Genomic DNA, 17,366 nt, shown 5'->3' on the forward strand with positions numbered 1-17,366 from the left:
ATCACCAATGTGAATACTTTTTCCTTTTAGAGTATTATATGGTGAAGTAAAATGAATGAAAATAAGATCTTGAATTAAAATACCTGATTCAACAATGAGTTAACCTCCAAATGTCACGAACTTGCATATGTCAAGTTCAAGGAAGACGGCTGAGATCCTTCCCTTTTGAGCAAAACAGTCAGTACAGTAAAGCCAGATCTCTTTATTTCATACGACAGCACATTTCACAGGGTCTGTACAGAGTGTTTGTATACTGGGACTTTAATATACACTTCTATAAAGTATGTAGTTATAAATACTGTGTGCCACATAAGCAATAAAATTCTTACATAAAAACAGCAATCTACTATAGAGAACAAATAATTCACAAAGAGATCCTTAGTGTCTAATTTTTGCTCTGCTTTTACTAGAACTGGTAGATGTTTCAACAACACACAGAACGATGGCTAGTTACTGGCAGCACAGCTCTGCCCCTCATACCTCGGTGCCCGTTCGGCAGCTCGCCAGCCTCGTGTTCCCGGGGAGGGCGGAGCGGCTGCCTGGCGTGTGTGTGCGGACAGCGGTCTGCCTGCAGTGGGAGGCGGTGCTCACGGAGCTGCAGCTGCGCCAGTGACGTTCGGAGCGAACCGTGTTGCCGAAGGAGAGCAAACACCAGACACACTAACCACGGAGATGGTACAGCCACAGTTCCAACAAGTTAGTTCACATTGTGAAGCACGGCGCCACAGTAACACTGCTGTTTAAAGTACACCACGGCTGAAATGATTAGAAACCCAAAAAGCACGATATAAAACTCACAAGAGTTATTTCTAACAGCAAATCCTGGCTGTTAACACAGAGAGGACTACTTCTATAAATAGAGTATTTTGGTACTATTTAAGCATTTAGAAAAGTATGTTTTGCTAATAGACTTGCTTTATGTGGTTAAGTGCAATGCAGTTCACTGTGCTTTTCCCACTGGACATATTCTCACCCGTGAACCTCTGGTTTCGGCTGTCCCCCCAGCGCGCCCCTCTGAAGGTCCGACACCGGAATTCCGGTGGGCGGACACAGCGCTACCGGAGAGGAACATCAGTGCACATCTCAATGGCCAAAGGTGGCTGCAGCTTAAACTCACAGCGAAACAGCTGCTCGAGGAGTCCCGGGTCAGGACGGACCACACGGGAGCACCGCCTTCTGTAAACGCGCCGCGCGCTTCCTCAGGGCCCTAACGGAGGCCGGACGGGCTGTCTGTCGGCAGTGCAGGAGGCGGAGCCCGCAGGTGCCCGGAGGGCGGTGGCCTCGGAGAGCCAGGGGCAGCGCTGCAGGTGCGCTCCGCCGCCTCTTTCAGGGAGACAGCACCGGCCCAGGGGACCCCCGTGCAGAGCAGAGCGCGCCCGGGGCCCCGCCTCCCCTGCTCAGGAGGCGGGAGGGGCGGGAGCCGGAGCACAAGCGGAAGCGGGGGAGGGACGGGCGGCACACGCCTTCAGGGACAGCGCAGGCACACGCAGCGCTCATGTGTCTCACGGGCGACAAAAGGCCGCCGTGCTCTTGTGAAAGGGCAGGAGGGTCCGCCTCCAGGACAGCGGCTACTCCCAGAGGGAAGGACGTGGGCGGTGGGAGTGGGGAGCGACAAGGCCGTGACGTGCTCTGTGTGTGTGTGTGTGTGTGTGTGTGAGGGGAGAAAACTCTGGCTCTGGAGCGCGGATGTTTCCAGTTTGGGGAAGAAAAGTAAAGAAACGTCCAAATTTCATTCACACCCGTCCCTTCGACAATGATGTGAAAAAAGAACTCTGCTAGAACTTTTCGGTGAAGATCTGAGTTATGTCCTAGAATTTCAACGCTGAGTTTCGCAAACATGTGAGTGTGCACATGTGCACACGGGGAATGTGCGTGCGTCTGCACACTTTTCCCCAAGCGCTGCCTTTGAGACTGCCGTGTCAGTGCCACTCGGACGAGCTCTCTGGAAGACCCCGGGAACACGGACTGCGGGCGAGGTTGGTGAGGGGAGCAAGGGGGGCGCGGGCAGCAGGGCCAGCGAGGAGCCGCTTGGGCTCTTCTCGAGTCTCACGAAGACTCGCGCAGGTCTCTGGAGAAGGACTGTTTCCTACAGCAGTTCTGAGCACTTCCTACGGCCACCCCCTCTCCTACTTGTCCAAACAGAAACGCCCCCGAACGCCAGTCAACGAGGCGGCCTGGGTCCTCCTTTCCCACACGCGCACGTCCCGACTCTGCCCACGCTGAACGGTGGTGTTTCCGACGGCCTCAGTGCACACGAGTGACGCACGCCCACCTGCCGTCTCTGCCCGCGGAGGCCGGGACGGCCGCTTTCCCCGGAGAGCCTCATCTTTCTGTGAAGTCCAGCGTGGGTGCTGCCTGAGGGGCCCACGCTGTGGGCGGAGCCCCTGGAGGGGCGGGGCCCGCTGGGGGCCCTGGGACGGGAGGTGGGGGTGGCCTCCGCGCCGGCGCCAGGGAGGGAGAAACACCCGTGCCTAGACCCCAGGCTCCCTCAGAGGTTGCACCGGAGCTCGGCCAGGAGCCTGGCTGACTGCCCAGGAGGTCCGGGCAAGGCGACCTTGACTTCCCTCTCGCAGCAAAGTCCTCCTCTTCCTCGAAGGTCACCCACCCTCTCGGGTGGCCCGTTTTCCCTGAGGACAGGCCCTGCAGACCAGAACTGTCCTGGAAGCCACCGGGAGGGGACGAGGGCTTCAGAGGTGGGAAGGGGTGGCCGGCAGCAGGCTCTTCCTGGGAGAACCACGGGGTTGTGTCTGCTTGCTGAGACTCGGCCCTGAACGGGTTCCCGGGGGCGGCGGTCCTGTCGGTGAAGGGGTTGGCGCTGGCCTCGCTCCCGGCGAACGGGTTTGGGGAGTGCCGCACGTTTTCCTGGGGCTGACTGCGGGCTGGGACGGGAGGCAGCGAGGGCATGCGGCTCACGGAGCCCTGAGCACTGGTGCTACTGTGCGTGGCGGAGGGCAGCGGCGCCCAGCCCTGGGCGCCTGGGGCGAGAACGGGTGACGCGTGGACAGGGGGCTGAGCCTTTGAGGCAGCGAGCAGGTCCAACGACAAGTCTTCAAACGGGTCACTCTTGAACGCCGAGTCCGGTCTGACTGTGGAGACGCCATTGGCTTTTACCTGGAAAGCAGAGAGAGCACTGGATAACCAAAAACATACTTTAAAGTAACATGTTTATTATACTTTTAATACTCCCTAGGCTTGCTTTCTGTCTCAGTTGTGCTTGACTTGAGGGCAAGTACGCAAACTTAGAAAACGAGGCTCTCAGCCCTGGCTGTCGTAGCTCAGTGGATGGAGCGCGGGCTGTGAACCAAAGCATCGCAGGTTCGATTCCCAGTCAGGGCACATGCCTGGGTTGCAGGCCATGGCCCCCACCAACTGCACATTGATGTTTCTCTCTCTCTCTCTTTCTCCCTCCCTTCCCTCTCTAAAAATAAATAAATAAATCTTAAAACAAACAAACAAACAAAAAAAACGAGGATCTCGTCACCCTAGTGGACTGAGAGCAACTGCCTCTTATGCTGGAAAAATCCCCACTAGATAAGTCCATCTCGTAAAGAGAGCTCATCGGACCAGCGCCAGCACGCTGGAGAAACCGGGCTCAGAAGCCGCGCTGCCTCTGCGCGGAGTCCCAGCGCCCATCTGTGGTCGTGACGGTGTCATCACTCTCTTAAACACACTGTCATTTAAACTTAATGTTACTATGGAAATCCAACGGTACGGCTGAACATTAATTCTATTAGCACATCTGTAAGCTGAAGACGATGCATCTTTTCCTTTTCTACTTGGAAAAATTAGTGTTCAAAGCATGCTTTGCCTTTTAAAGTAAGTTCTCCTTTGTAGAATAAAGTCTGTGGATAATGGGACGATGTTCCTTGACTGACCTGCCTCATCTTGTAAAAATGTTCCAAAACATCTAGATGTGCTTATGTGTAGCCAGAATCGATGACTATTTAAAACCCATTATTTAAAAAAAATCCCATTTTCTATTTGGTGTATTCATTCCAAAACCAAATGCAGCTGTGCCCAGGGTGGCGCCCGGCGCTGGTGTGAAGGCCGAGCCGCCTGTGACCGCCACCGGGAGGGTCAGCGACCGAGTGGCTCTGCAGCCTCAGACAACGGTGGTGCACCTCGGTCACAGGGGCGCCAGCAGGAACGGGGCACTGCCACCCTTTCTCCAGGGACACCAACTGCGGTCCTGGCCAGGGGAGCCAATGAGCTCACAGGCGCTGCACTTTAATTACAAAAGCGAGGTGGGTGACTTAACTATTGATGCCAGATTGAAAAGTAAAAAATCCACCTCTGGGTTGAAAAGGACAGGAGAGGGAGAATTTTAGCTGTAGACTTGCAACGTGACAAAATGGAGCACTGCCTCGAGGGACTTCAGCTGCCAAAGCAAAACCACTGCGCGTGCGGAGCACACGGGGAAGAAGAGCGGCCGCTCTGCAGGAGGACACGGGGGAGGGACGCCCCTAGGGCGCAGGTGAGTGGTTGTGCAATTGTCCTGTACTGTACGTCACAGTTGGACGAAGAAGCGCACTGTTCTTCAAACGCACTTCACGGGACACTAAATTTGTTCAGCATTAAAGAGCGCACATGTCCTGGCCTCCAAACTCGTCTCAGGCAGATGACAGGGAGCGAACTACCACCAGCGGGAACCCGCTTCCGAGACGGATTCATCAGGGACAAATTCCTGCGGTCACCGTTGCTCTGGAGAGCCGCCGGTGTCTGGATGACTCCGGGTCGGCGCGGCGGGCAGAAGCGCCGGGTGGGTCTGGCAGCTCACCCTGCCCTGGTCGCCCTGCCCTGGTCACCCTGCCTTGGTCTCCCTGCTCTGGTCTCCCTGCCCTGGTCAGCCTGCCCTGGTCTCCCTGCCCTGGTCACCCTGCCCTGGCCAAGAAGAGGCCATGACACGGCGGACACTCCGGGGAAGGGGAAGGTCTTGCTTTGTGCAGCTGACAGTGCAGGCCCGTGCCAAATGAGTGCTGACTATTTAAACACCTTTCTCTTCACATGACAAAGAATCTGTTTTCAAAGGAAGTTAGATGATCTGGTGGGAGCAGGGTCACATTGCCCAGTCAGACCGGGAGCTGACGGCCACCCGGCCACTTGCCGCACTGGCCTCACTCGTGACCCGAGAAGGACTCGGGGCAACACTGACAGCGGTGGGCCTTTCCTAGAGAAAGGTGTTGGGAGAACCTCTAAACAGTCCTGTTAGACAATATTAACTCTAATCTTCCTAGGTCATCCACTTGTCCTTACCAGGAAAGAATCTTGCAAATAAAATTGTTTGAAAAAAGTTTTTCTAAACAAAACCTAAGAAAAAAAATTAATTTTGCCAAGAATCAGTTTTGCAAAACAGACTTTCATCTACATAAAGCTTACCTTACTGAAGTTACAACTTTTAGTTTTGTTAACTTTCATGGAAAAAAAAAACACAAAGCAAAACATGGTGAAGCATTAGCAAGAACTGAAATGGCTCCTAAAAATTCAGAATACTAAGAGAAAGAAACAGCAGGTTTATGGTGTGATGATAAGGGGATTTATGAAGGTGGACAGGTGGTCTGGAAGATGGGCAGGGCTGAGATGTATGGCTCGGAGACCCATACATCCCACGAGCGGAGACAGACGAGAAGCACAAAGAAGACTTAGGGACAGTCCAGTACCTGTGGCCTGGCGGCTGCTCCTGCTTGAAGAAAGGGACACAGACATCAGAGGACAGTATTAGAAGGCGGCCAGGACCAGCCAGCGACCCTGACACGGCAGCCCCCCACGCTCAGGCCCGCGCCACAGCTCGGTTTCGCCCGTCACTCCGGCGGCGAGCATGCTGCGGAACAGGGGCTCCAGGCCGAGCTCTGTCTGGGTGTGACTACTGACCAACAGCTTCGCAGCTCTGTCGGTCCGAAGATGAGCATCTGGATGGGCGCCTGAGGCCCTAGGACACGCAAACAGCCTGGTACGGATGGGGGGGTTTGTGTCCCTCCCCAGCCCCCACGTTGAAGCCCTAACCCAAGTCGGGGGGGGGCATTCTGAGGCGGAGCCTTTGGGAGGGGTTGGGGTTGAATGGGGTCACGAGGGTGGGCCCCTTAGGAGGGGTCTCCTGCCCTGGGGGAAGCCACCCCAGAGGGCTTGCTGTCCCCGCCAGCACCAAGTACGGGCCACGTGAGCACCCAGCATGAGGCCCCGCCGGCCAGCCAGGGGGACAGCGGTCTTGAGCCCACCCCCGGCACCCTAATCTTGGCCCTGCAGCCCTGAACAGCGAGAAGACAAACTTCTTCTTGAAGCCAAGAAGAGGAGGACGCAGCCCTGACAGGGCCTGTGGGTTTACTATCATTAGAGAAAATGCACAGAACACCATCACTTTGCAAAACTGAAAATCAGTATTTCGTTTAACGATGGTCGGTATCCATTCTGTTGCTACTGATTCTATGCTCCTCCCAGTTTTCTGAAGGATGCCACGTCATTACTTCACCTCCTAGTAGATCGGCTGGAAGGGACACTAGGGTGTAAAACTGGACCCTATTTTTGTTGTTTCAAACAACAAATGACATCATAGTCTCTCTATAATAAAGCAGTGCTTTTAATACAGCATTTTCAAGAAACCGTTTTGAGCAAATCTTCCCCCATACCTGACTCTTGCCTTGCCTTAAAATGCCACAACCCATTCTGGTGACTTAGAGAGACACTGTTCTCAAGTAAGTGTCACGAGACTCCCTGCCCCCACACACGGGCTCCTGGGGGTCGGTCAGCGCTCTCCGGAGCCCTCGGGCCCCGCGTGTCTGCGCGGCGCCCACGCGAGTGGGCACAGGTCATGCGAAGACGCAGAGGCGGCGCCGCCTGGACGCAGCACGCCGGCGGCACCCCGCCAGCTGGCGCGTCGGCCCCCGGTTCTCAGCTGGCGCCAGGTGCCTAACGGCCGACTCGTCGGGCAGACAGGTGGGGCGTGTCCGCGGTTTGTCAGGGACACAAAGCGTGTTATACTGTCATTTGAATGGAAAGTCTTTTCTGTATAGAATTACAGAGTCAAAAACACCAGAACAGTAATAAAAAGGAAAGCTGGGTCATGTATGTTTTTCTGTTCCAAATACCTTATTATAGTTTTGGGCAGAATTAAAAAAGACATGTAAAAATTACTAAATGTTCCATTCTAAGACTAGTTCACGTTATTACCAAAATATCAAACATGTCATATTTTAAAGTCTTACCCTTTCAAGCTTATTGTCCCCACAGATCTGTAAGATTTGAAATGCCTGCTACTGTTTTTCTGAGTAGGCAGGACCCTCACGGTTGGAGATTCCGGAGGCGCGAGGAGGAGGCGCACGGCCGCCCCCGGCCCGCCGCACCGCGCCGCGCCGCCCCCGGGGGACACTGCGGCCCTTGGCAGCCCTCGGCGGCCCCCGGCCTGCGCGAGACGAGACCCTCCCCCGACGGAGAGTGTGTCTGCGTGTGCCGTCCAGAGCAACTTGGCATTGAAGGCCGGGGCGGAAGGAATCTTGGGAATTTAAAGCAACCGTCTTTGCCAGTCTCGACGGACCGACGACAGGATCTGAGCGCCCGACCCGCCGGGCCATGCACACGGCCTGTGCCGCCGCCACCGGGTCACCAGCCGGTGCCCCTGAAATGCGGAAACCAGAACAACGGGCCCAGGAAAACAGCACGCGGCGGTCCCTGCAGCGCTCATCCTGTCGAGGTTCCCGGCCACAGGGTGACTTTCTACTGCCAGCCGCTACAGGGAGGGGCCTCGACTGTTGCCACAGGCGCACGGGCCACCCACTCCTGGGAGGCCCGACCCCCCTCAACGCCAGCAGGAGCGCATGCCACTCTGGGACCTGCGTCTGCCCCGCCTACTTCCACGGGGGTCTCAGAGCACACGGCGTGACTGGGCTCCGGGGGCGGAGGCCCAGGTTTCTCTCTGAAACGGATGCGCCCCCTCTGCCCCGGAACCATGACAGAAAGCTGTATGTACGACGGCTAGTTGGAGAGGGTTTCTGCCCCCCAATCACACTTCAGAAAAAACACAACAGCACACCTTATAAGAAAATGAGGGAAAAAATGCATGGCTCACTAAAAGTCTCTGAGAGAAAAGAAGAGTAGACGATTACGTATCTTTAGGACCCTCAATTTTCTGAAAAACACAGAATACTTTTTGGTGTTAATTAGCTTAAGAGAACATACTATTTTTCCAATTATATATCCTTCCTCAGCTTTTACAAACATGGCCAATAGTCGGAGCACATGCTGACTGCCAACACTCGCACTACGCTAAGAGCCACATTCGACACTTGTCACTACGCAGAGGCCCAGCCGGAGTTCCTGCCAGCTAGCCACACAGGCGCTGGTGCCCGTCCGCACAGCCAGCGCTGACCGGGGCGCACGGGTGCGTCCAAGGGGCATCGCCGATACGTCACGTTTCTGCTCTTCAGAGCTTCCCAGTTTAAAGGCAGGCTTTTAAAACTACACTCTCCTTTGACCTTGATGGTAGTTTCAAGTTAAAACTTTAGGATAAAATAAAAGATAAGGCTAGACGACAGAAATGTACTTGCTAAATAAGAAGCGTATTTTGGCAACTTTGCCGCAGAGGATGTGACGGGAGCTAGAACAGTCTAGTGCGGGTCACTCTGTGTGGACACAGCCGAGCCCCCACGGCAGGGTCTTTCCCGTGGGAGAGCGCTCCGGCAAGACGGTGGCGGCGCCTGGGTGGTCTGTGCCTCGAGGGCTGAGCCTGCAGCCACACGCCAGAGCCCCCAACGGACCCCACAGTGACGGGCCGCCTGAGACCCCTGGGGAGCCGGGAGCCGCCCCGCCGCCACAGGGAAGGGCTGCGCTCCCACCGGGAGGGGTGACAGGTCACCGGCTCTGCTGGAAGTGGGCCGCACGGCCAAGGGTCAGGAGTGGCCGGATGACCCCTCTCTCCAGAAGTGGAATCCCGAACCCAGCGCTCAGCGGGGAGCACGAGCAGGAGGACAACCGACCGCCGCACTCACCCTGACTCGAGCATGGCCCAAAGACCCCGAGGGGCAGCGGGCTGCACAGGAACGCCCGGAAGACCCTCACACGGGCTCCCTGTCTGAGACTCCCTGCTCTGAGCAACAGGTGAACAAAGGAAGCCAAACCCGCGACCGCGTGTTTGTCACGTGACTAGTCTGAAGCGTCGAGTGACTCGCACCTGCTGAAGCCGTATCTTAGGATGCTACCGCCACCAAAGAGCACACACGGACAGAAAGTCAAGTCGAATGTCTGCTTCCGTCTGGTGAAAGCTAACGCCGCCAAAGGACTCACCTGCGGCTGGGGCGGGGGGTCCGTGGGCAAGCCGTGGGAGGACCTGCTCCGGGGCGGCGGCTGCGGCGGGGCCTCCAGAGCGGGCGGGGGTGCGGCCTGCGGCGGGGGCACAGCCGTGGGGACCAGCGGCTCCGGCATCTTCGGGACGGGTGCGGGCAGCGGGGGCTGCGCAGGCGGGGCGGCCTGGGGCCTCAGCGGTTCCGGAAGGGCTGGACCTGAAAAGTCGTTTCGGAGGTCAGGTTCTCTGGGGACCGGGTCTGACCCTCCCTTTAGCGAGCTGCCGGGTGGCTCGGGGGCTCGGCCCCCCCGTTCCCTGGGTGGAGCCTACCTCTCAGGCCCTCCGGCTGCAGTCTGCTCTGGCTCTCGGGGGCCGGCCTCCCGGCAGCCGCCCGGGCGTGGCTCTGCGGGGCGCTGATCACCCCGGCGCGGGGTGGGATCACCTGCGTGGAAGAAGCACACCCTCTCAGACAGCCACTCACTCTCAGGGAGGAAGAGTCTGTGACGAGATTCACTCCTGCACCTCATTCCCCGCCCCTTGCTGGTGTTTCCCCATCTTGTCACGCTGACTGCTTTCTGCTTATAGCCACCCGCACGTTCTAGAACCTTCCTCTTCACTTCTCACTGGGTGCTGTGTGCCAGGCACGGTGCCAGTCAGGCTGCCGTGCAGGCATCCGTCTCCAAACCGTGCCTCGGGGGCCGCCATCGTGTCATTGTCTCTGTCTGTGACGAGACGGAGGCACGGGCACGACGTCTCCGGGCCACGAGGCCAGGGCCACACGCAGGTGTGAAGACGGGCCACGGGGCCTGCCTGTCCCCCAGGCTGGGGGCCGCAGCCGCAGCAGACGCAGAGCCCCAGAGACGGGGACACCGGATGGTGAAGAGGGTCACAACACCCACACGTGGCCCCTGCGTTTCTAACACAGACGTGGGGACTCTGGGATGACCGACTCGGCCTGGCTCGCTGCGGCCACGGGGAGGCGCGGAGGAAGCCGCACTGCCCGCTCTCACACGTCCGCCTCGGGCTCTGGGGCCCGGCCCCCTCGCCTCACGCACCCGTGACGAGTGCCGTCACGCAGACCCGCCCTCCCTGCCCCGGCCCAGAGCGGTGCGTCTGGAGCAGCACCGCAGGAGGCGAGGTGGAGTCAGCGGGTGGCAATTTCCGCCCCTGACAACGGGAGTGGGGAGGAGACAGCTTCAGGGACGCCCCACGGACACCAGTGCGGTGCTGCCGGGATGTTAAATGGAGCTACAAGAGAGAAGGCAAACACTCCCACCTTGGAGATTTCATGAGAACCACTTACTAGGCTGCAGAAGTGGTTTCGGGAGGCGCGGTTTGCTCATTTCTACGCTGGTGACAGGGTCTGGCTCCCGCCCTTCAGCCGGGGCCTCTGGTGGGCGCTGTGCCACCGGAGCAGCCCGGGTCTCTGATGCCTGGGTCCCAGGCCCCTCCCCCCGCCCCCTGTGTTTTTTTCTGAGTGACATACACCCCCAGGACCACTTCCACCCGGGGGAGGACCGCTCACTGTGGGTGTGAGCGAGCACAATGAATGCGCAGGGACCCCCCTGCACCCCTCTGCGCCCCGACCTCCGACCCCGAGAGACCGGGTTCAGGAACCACTCTCTCCCGCACCTTCTTCTGGAAACCTCATTTTAGAGCCTTCGTACTAAGCGGGACCTCATGTCCTCACGAGCTGCTGAGGAAGCCGGAGGAAAAGCTGCCCGAGTCCTTTTCCCCCTCACAGGCATCCAGGCCCTGCCGGCCCCTCGCTTCCCCCAGGGGAACGCATCCGACCGGCAGGGAGCCGGGCCCTGGACCCCAGGCCCCCCGCCCCCAGGCCCCCCACCCCCAGGCCCGGGCTGCCTACCGGTCTGGCGGCGCCGAGTCCAGCAGGCGCAGGGCCTGCGAGTCCCGTGGGAGGCGAAGCCTGGCCTTGTCCTGCAGGAGAGACCCCGCCCCAGGCAGTCAGGGTGGGCGAGAGAGGGGCCATGGGCGCCCACCCCACGTGGCAGGCTGGTCACGGCCCGAGCTAGGGGGAGGAGCTCAGTTCCAGCGTTTTTACCTATGTTATCTTTCCGCGCCATCCCCGGGCTCTTGGGAGCTTTGCAGCAGGAAGGAAAAATAATGAGCTGTAAGCGAACAGCGCAGCAACACTGTGCGGTATTGGGGTACAATATCGGGAGCCCTCCTGTCTCCGCAGCAGCACGGACGGGGCCCAGGACGGCGGCAAAGGACTTTGCTCTGGGGGAGGGCCAAGGGGGGCCGCCGCCCTGAGTGGAACGTCCCCACAGAGAGAAAGCTCTGGGCACTCAGCGGGACGTCTGTGGGAGGCAAGCCAGCCCGCGGCCTGACGCGTCTCTCGCGGGTCGTGTTTAAGCCGACTGTCCCAACACGCGCTCTCCCCGTGAGCCCCGAAAACAAGGGTCAGCTCATGGGGGCGGTCCCGGACGTGGCCCGCCCGCCCCTCAGAGCTCAGCCGACCCGCTGCCCCTGAGCCCGCAGTGGCGCTCTCCGGGTCACACAGAGGGTCCCGACCACACGGCTCTGGGGCGACAGCTGTGCCTGCCGCGGGGGATGAAGGGACCCTGGGATGAGCCCTTTGGGACCGCGTCACAGAGCCCCAGGGCCGGGGCAGACGGCAGGCGTGGCGGGTCGCTGAACAGCTGTCTGAAGGAAGGCAGCGTTCACGTGTGGGCCACACGCCGTAGAAAGGCGGGCACAGGACAGGATGAAGGGGGGACCAGCAAAGGCAGCCCCCAGGTGGACTCTTTCTGGAAGGAAAGTCAAGTGCGACTGCTGTGCGGCGTGCAGCAGCCTCCGACGACCACCACCTCGGTGCGGGGCCTCTGGCCTTAAGGGTCTCACAGCAAACGCAGTGCGGCGTTACCACGCACAGAGGTAGCCGCGGTCTCTGAAGTCTGCCACTGTAACTCTGGGGTCTCGTTAATAGGGCTTGTTTATAACTATAAAGCTTCGGAGTTAGCACAGCACATTGCTAAATATTTGACTTACTCTGAAAAGGGTTTTGAAGGTATTTTTCTTAAAATAACATTGTACAGTCATTCCACATCCTAGGTATACATGAAATATACACAAAACAGCATGGAACGACATGAGACTTGCAGGGACATCGAATGGACACCCACAAGGCAGAATGAAAGGGGAGAAAAGACAAGGTCACAGGCGCACGCAGGAGGGGAGGGCAGTGCATGACTGGACCAGGAAGAGGGTCAGCAGGCCTCTGCACACCGGGGACGACGCACAGGCTGTTACCTTCCATCTCCCGCCTAGCCGCCCGCGGGCTGGGAGGGGCTCCCGCACCTTGTGGAGAAAGAACAGAAGCCGCACGGTGTTCCGGCCGCAGCACAGAGCACCAGGCAGGCACCGAGACAACTTCCGCATTCAACTCACTTTTGCCAAAAGGTTCTTGGTCTACTTTAAGTTTCCTCAAATGTATCAGTACAAGCCAACGTGACTTTGGCTGCCTGGCCCAGCCCCCACCCCCCAAAGAGAGGGCCAGGAAGAGGCGGCCCTGACCTCCACCACGGGGAGGAGAGGAGAGGGGAGCGAAAGGAGAGGAGGGAGAGCAGGGGTAGGAACCGGTGGGACGACGGCTTCGCTTTTGGGGGGCTGGGCACTCCTCACGTGCAGAGTTACATCATTTCTAGTAAGAGCTCCGACACTTGGCAGCCGAAAAGGAAAATAATCATCGTTTGCATTTCATTTTAAATCTCTGTGAGACTATCTTAGTCTCTCAGAAGTTAGTTTTGCTGCATTCTTTTCAAAAAAGACTCGAAAAGCACTACAATGAGTTTCCAAAGCTTGCTGCCTTAAAGGAGTTACTGGTTCACAGGGTGAAAAAGCAAGCATGCCTCAGGCACTGCCTAGAAGAGAATTATGAAGACAGGCGATTTTTAAAAATCAAATCAGATATTTAAGGCAGTCACAGAGTTACTAATGTGATATAACTTTTCACAAATTCATTAAAAAATTACTTTTTACTAGTTGCTTTCCTCCTTAAAGGACAAGAGGAAGAGCAAGACCAAGAGCACAGAAACAAATGCAGGGTCTGAGACACGAAGAGCCACGTTCCCCATGAGGCCAGGGACAGAGCCCCGTCTAGCCGCGGTCTGCCGGCGCTGCGGTGCGATGCGGAGGTAACGCAGCTGTCAAACCCATCCCTCCACTGAGCTCGCTGGGAGTTCACACGGATCAGATGAACCACACTCAGGACAAGGGACTCGTTTGTTAATAAAGATATTTCCGCATTAAAACAACAAAACTGCTCTCATGTTCAGGAAAGTGAGGCTCTGCGACCAGATGCCATGGCGACCGTTACTGCCACTGTGAGCAGCACCCCGGGAAAGCCTGCCCACACCGCCCACGCCCCCCCACGTGTGGCGCTCCTGGACCGCGGCAGGCACCGGACACAGAGCACCACCCAGCAAGTACTTGGGACAGTCGCTGTGCTGGAGCCCCTTCCAAACCCACACGCCCGGGGGACCAAGCCTCCGCACCCAGGCTGACTGCGTTCAGCATGGAAAGCTATCGGGTCTGGATGGGCAGCCCGCCCAGCCCGCCAGGGACCCGGGAGTCTTCGCTGGTTCCGTTCGCCAGCGAAACCAGAGTCTGGGCTCTCACTCAGGAAGGCTGGCGCCATTAACAACCTGAATGCCATTCGCCGTGACTTTCGTCAGCTAAATCTACAATGTCTCTCAGTCTCAGGGACCGAGCCCCATGACATCAGGGAACCAGCATGCGCGCGTGGTAACGAATGCAGGCGGTTACCTCCGAATTCCTTCCTGGCGGGTGCGGGGCTCCTAGCGCCTGAGAGTCCGAGAGAGCGTGTGCAGCGGAGAGGAAGCGACAAGAGAGAATTGAAACAGTGCGGAGTTGCCCAAGCAGCTGTGTCAGCTGCCAGGCAGGGACTCCGCAGGAGCCTCCTGGCGTCATTACAAAAAAGCCACCGTCGAATCTACCGTCGAAGCGACTACTGCATGCTTCTGATAACTGAAGTGACAACACGCACGTACTTAAGGACCATGTAAACCAATGCACGAAACTTCACAGTAAACAAGTACATGCGCGTTCTCTGGGCCTCAGGAACAGAGGCTTCAACAGAAGCCAGGGCGACAGCGGGGCAGCAGCAGCGACACAACACGCCTCGCACACGAGGAAGGAGGCAGCTCTGGGGAGGGATCAGGGAAGGCTAGCAGAGAACATTCTTTACCTGTGGCTGCGCCACCACATTCTGTGGAGAAAAGCCGAAGGAGTAGCAATGACAGAAGGATAGTAAAATCTGGAAGCTAGAGACGCGGAACATGCAAAGCACCTGTCGCCGCGTGGAGGGGCTCTCGGGAGGGGAGGTGGACGGAACAGCCTGCTACCCACCTGAAGGCGGGGGCGGTCTCTGCGGGGGCGCGGGCCGGGCAGGAGGCGCCGTGGGGCGGGGCGGAGGCGGCCGCTTGGGCTCCAAGACCTGCGGAGCGTCCTTTTGCTGCGGCAGCATGGCTGGCTGAGCCTCAACCGGAGAACCTGGAAAAGTGCTCGGGGTGAGAAGATCAGCTTCCGGGTGCGTGAGGGCACAGAGGGATGGTGCTTTCTACGTCTCCGTTCTGCTAATTTCCTCCATTTGTGCTGCAGCGAAATGACACACGTTTTTAGTGTCGATGACATAAGCAGTCCTGCCAGTACGTGACCCTTTGGTCCCTGCAGGCCACAGCGCCGGCTGAGTGTGCACTGGCTCCCAGGCCCCAGGGCCGAAGGCGACCGACTCACTGGGCGGCCCTGGGAAGGGGCGCAAGGCGCTGTCTGCGCTGTGTGCACGCGGTCGGCTCCCCCGCAGGGAGAGAGAGAAGAGGAGGAGGAGGCTCTACTCATCTCTGCGCCTCTGCCGTCCTTGCACCTGTGCAGTGAAGCCCCCTCTCAGAGCAGTCTGGGTGAGCCTGAGACGTTTATGAAGTGGGACATATTTCTGAAGAGGCTGGTGAGTGTGGGACGGTGACTTATTCGTGTGACAGAAACAGCTTCTAGAGACAAAGCTTCCAGTGCGGGGGGGTAAGGACTTAGAATGCCAATCACAAAATGTGTTTGGTCTCTCCTCGCTTCCTGCGACAGCAGAGGTGGTAATGCACAGGTTACAGCTGGGCCCCAACAGCGCGGCTCCCTGCTGTGGCAGCAGGAAATCCTCGGTTACGAGAAGGGACGCGCCCGACCACGCAGGAAAGGCCGAGGCAGGGAAGTGGGGTGAGGTCGTTTCCGCGAGGGTCACCCCCTGCAAGGCTCCCTGTCCCCCCGCACACACGAGCCCGAGGCCCGGTCTGGCACGCGGGAGCAGCGGAAGTCAGCCCTAGGCGGCCCTCCACAGGCGTCCGAAGGCACAGGGGCCTGACGGCGGGACGCCGCACACAGGGAGGGGAGGCGCGCAAACCCCAAGCACCGCACTCACCCTGGGGAGGCGGCTGTCCGGGAGCTCTGGCCGCCGCCCGACTCGGTCGTATGGGAAGCGAGGGGACAGGGCCCTCCGCTATCGTGGGCGACTGGCAGGGGCTGGTGCGGGGCGAGGAGCCGGGGGACGTGGCGAGGCCGGGCCCCGAGGACGGCTGCAGGTGCTGGGGCAGGAGCTCCTCCACCTCCGCGCTGTAGTCGTCCACGTCGCCTGCGGGGACACGGGTGGCACGGTCACCGCCGTCCCGCCTTCCCAGAGGGTCTCCCACCAATCCCGTCTGAAGGGGTCGCACGCGACACACGGCGGTCCCGCTGTGGCTCTGGAACACGCCCGGGCCGAGCAGGCGGCACAGACAGATGCGTGTGCAGGGGCCTCGGGTCAGAGCCCGCTCCCGAGGAGACGTGACCGAGACCCACGCTCGTCCCAGGGCGGCAGGAGGCCTCGGGGACAGCCCACGCAGGGGACACTGGGCACTCCGCGCACCACTGCGCAGCCGGCCGCTTCCTGTCACTCCGGGGCACTGTGCCCTCCCTCCCCGCCCACTGCGAGGGCCACGCCCCCTCCTGAACCCCCACGCCCCCCTCCCTGGGCGTGTGCGTGTCCCTCCAGAACACGAACCTTCACGGACAAAAGGCCCATTTCTCTGGGGCTACGCCACCAGGAGTTCACATAACACCCTCCACCTGCCCCTGCTGCCGTATTCCCCAACCTCCACCCCTGCTCCAACCCGAACCCACTCACCGAGGACAAGCCAGAGCGTGAGACAGTGGGCGGCGTCTCTCTGGGCGACACCAGAGCCACAGGCACCGCCCTCCAACAGCCGGAGCACCTGGACCGCAGCCTCACCTCCAACCCCGCCCCGCCCCGCCCCGCGCTCCCTCTGGGATGACAAACACCCACCCTCCCTTCCGGGAGCCACCTCCCAGCTCCAGTCTCGGGGCTCTCTCTCCTGGTGACGTCACTGGGACCCGGGCCTGGGACTCCTGAACGCTTGCCCCCGTCCAGTCCGCCCCTCGGCCCCTCCGCCACACCTGTGCCTGTGCCGCACTCCTCTCCCGCCACTCTGCGTCCCTCTGGGTCAAGGCCACCACCTCAGCTCTCCCAACTGCATGTGGGCTGCGGGAGGCGCTGCTAGAGAAGCCGCATGACCCCCTGGCGGCGGTCCCGGCCACCTGCGTTCCCAGCTGCACCTGGGCTCCAGGAGCACTGGGGTGCCCCCACCCCCAGGAGCAGCCCCCCCTGAACCTCCCGACCCCTGGGAGACCGTGGGCTGCCCCATTCCTGCAGACCCCCCGGCTCGCACGCCTTCCAGAGGAGAGACCAGTCTTAAGGTGGTGCTCCTGCCACCTGCCCCGGACTGCGGTCCGACCTCGAGGCTGGCACTCCCGCTCCTGTGGGTGGGGACAAATGGGTTCTGCGCCCCCTTCTGAGACAAACTTCTGTAAAGTTGCTGACAGACTCGCCCTGCTTCCGCACCTCCATCCACACCTCGATGCACCACCATCTGGCCCCCTCGCTCCGGGGAGTGGCTCTTGTGAATGCCACCAGCCGCCTCCGTCTGTGCTATTTAATTCACAGGACAGCCGCACCCTGTTCTCTCCTCACCCACCGACACAAACCAGCACTGGTGAGGGGCTGCACCTTCGGACG

The 17,366-nt window shown here is 59.3% G+C and overlaps 1 protein-coding gene across 12 annotated transcripts in view; it reads right to left on the bottom strand.

Annotated features, from left to right (window-relative positions):
• Nucleotides 1–186: 186 nt before the first annotated feature.
• The window catches only part of SYNJ1 (synaptojanin 1), a 73,860-nt gene continuing 56,680 nt past the window's right edge, over nucleotides 187–17,366 (bottom strand). For 4 of the 12 annotated variants that reach the window (XM_036017407.1, XM_036017408.1, XM_036017406.1 and 1 more), the window contains 9 exons: nucleotides 15,717–15,926; nucleotides 14,660–14,803; nucleotides 14,057–14,095; nucleotides 12,542–12,589; nucleotides 11,331–11,369; nucleotides 11,136–11,206; nucleotides 9,599–9,710; nucleotides 9,271–9,485; nucleotides 187–3,111 (listed from right to left, as the gene is read on the bottom strand). In XM_036017407.1, the coding sequence (XP_035873300.1) occupies nucleotides 2,323–3,111; nucleotides 9,271–9,485; nucleotides 9,599–9,710; nucleotides 11,136–11,206; nucleotides 11,331–11,369; nucleotides 12,542–12,589; nucleotides 14,057–14,095; nucleotides 14,660–14,803; nucleotides 15,717–15,926 (1,667 nt within the window). In that variant the 3' untranslated portion in view covers nucleotides 187–2,322. Of the gene's footprint in view, nucleotides 3,112–5,261; nucleotides 5,678–9,270; nucleotides 9,486–9,598; nucleotides 9,711–11,135; nucleotides 11,207–11,330; nucleotides 11,370–12,541; nucleotides 12,590–14,056; nucleotides 14,096–14,659; nucleotides 14,804–15,716; nucleotides 15,927–17,366 lie in introns of those variants that run through there. The other 8 variants (XM_036017411.1, XM_036017410.1, XM_036017413.1 and 5 more) reach the window with 6 other exon arrangements.

Source organism: Phyllostomus discolor, chromosome 2, assembly GCF_004126475.2.
Source record: "Phyllostomus discolor isolate MPI-MPIP mPhyDis1 chromosome 2, mPhyDis1.pri.v3, whole genome shotgun sequence".
NCBI lineage: Eukaryota > Metazoa > Chordata > Mammalia > Chiroptera > Phyllostomidae > Phyllostomus > Phyllostomus discolor.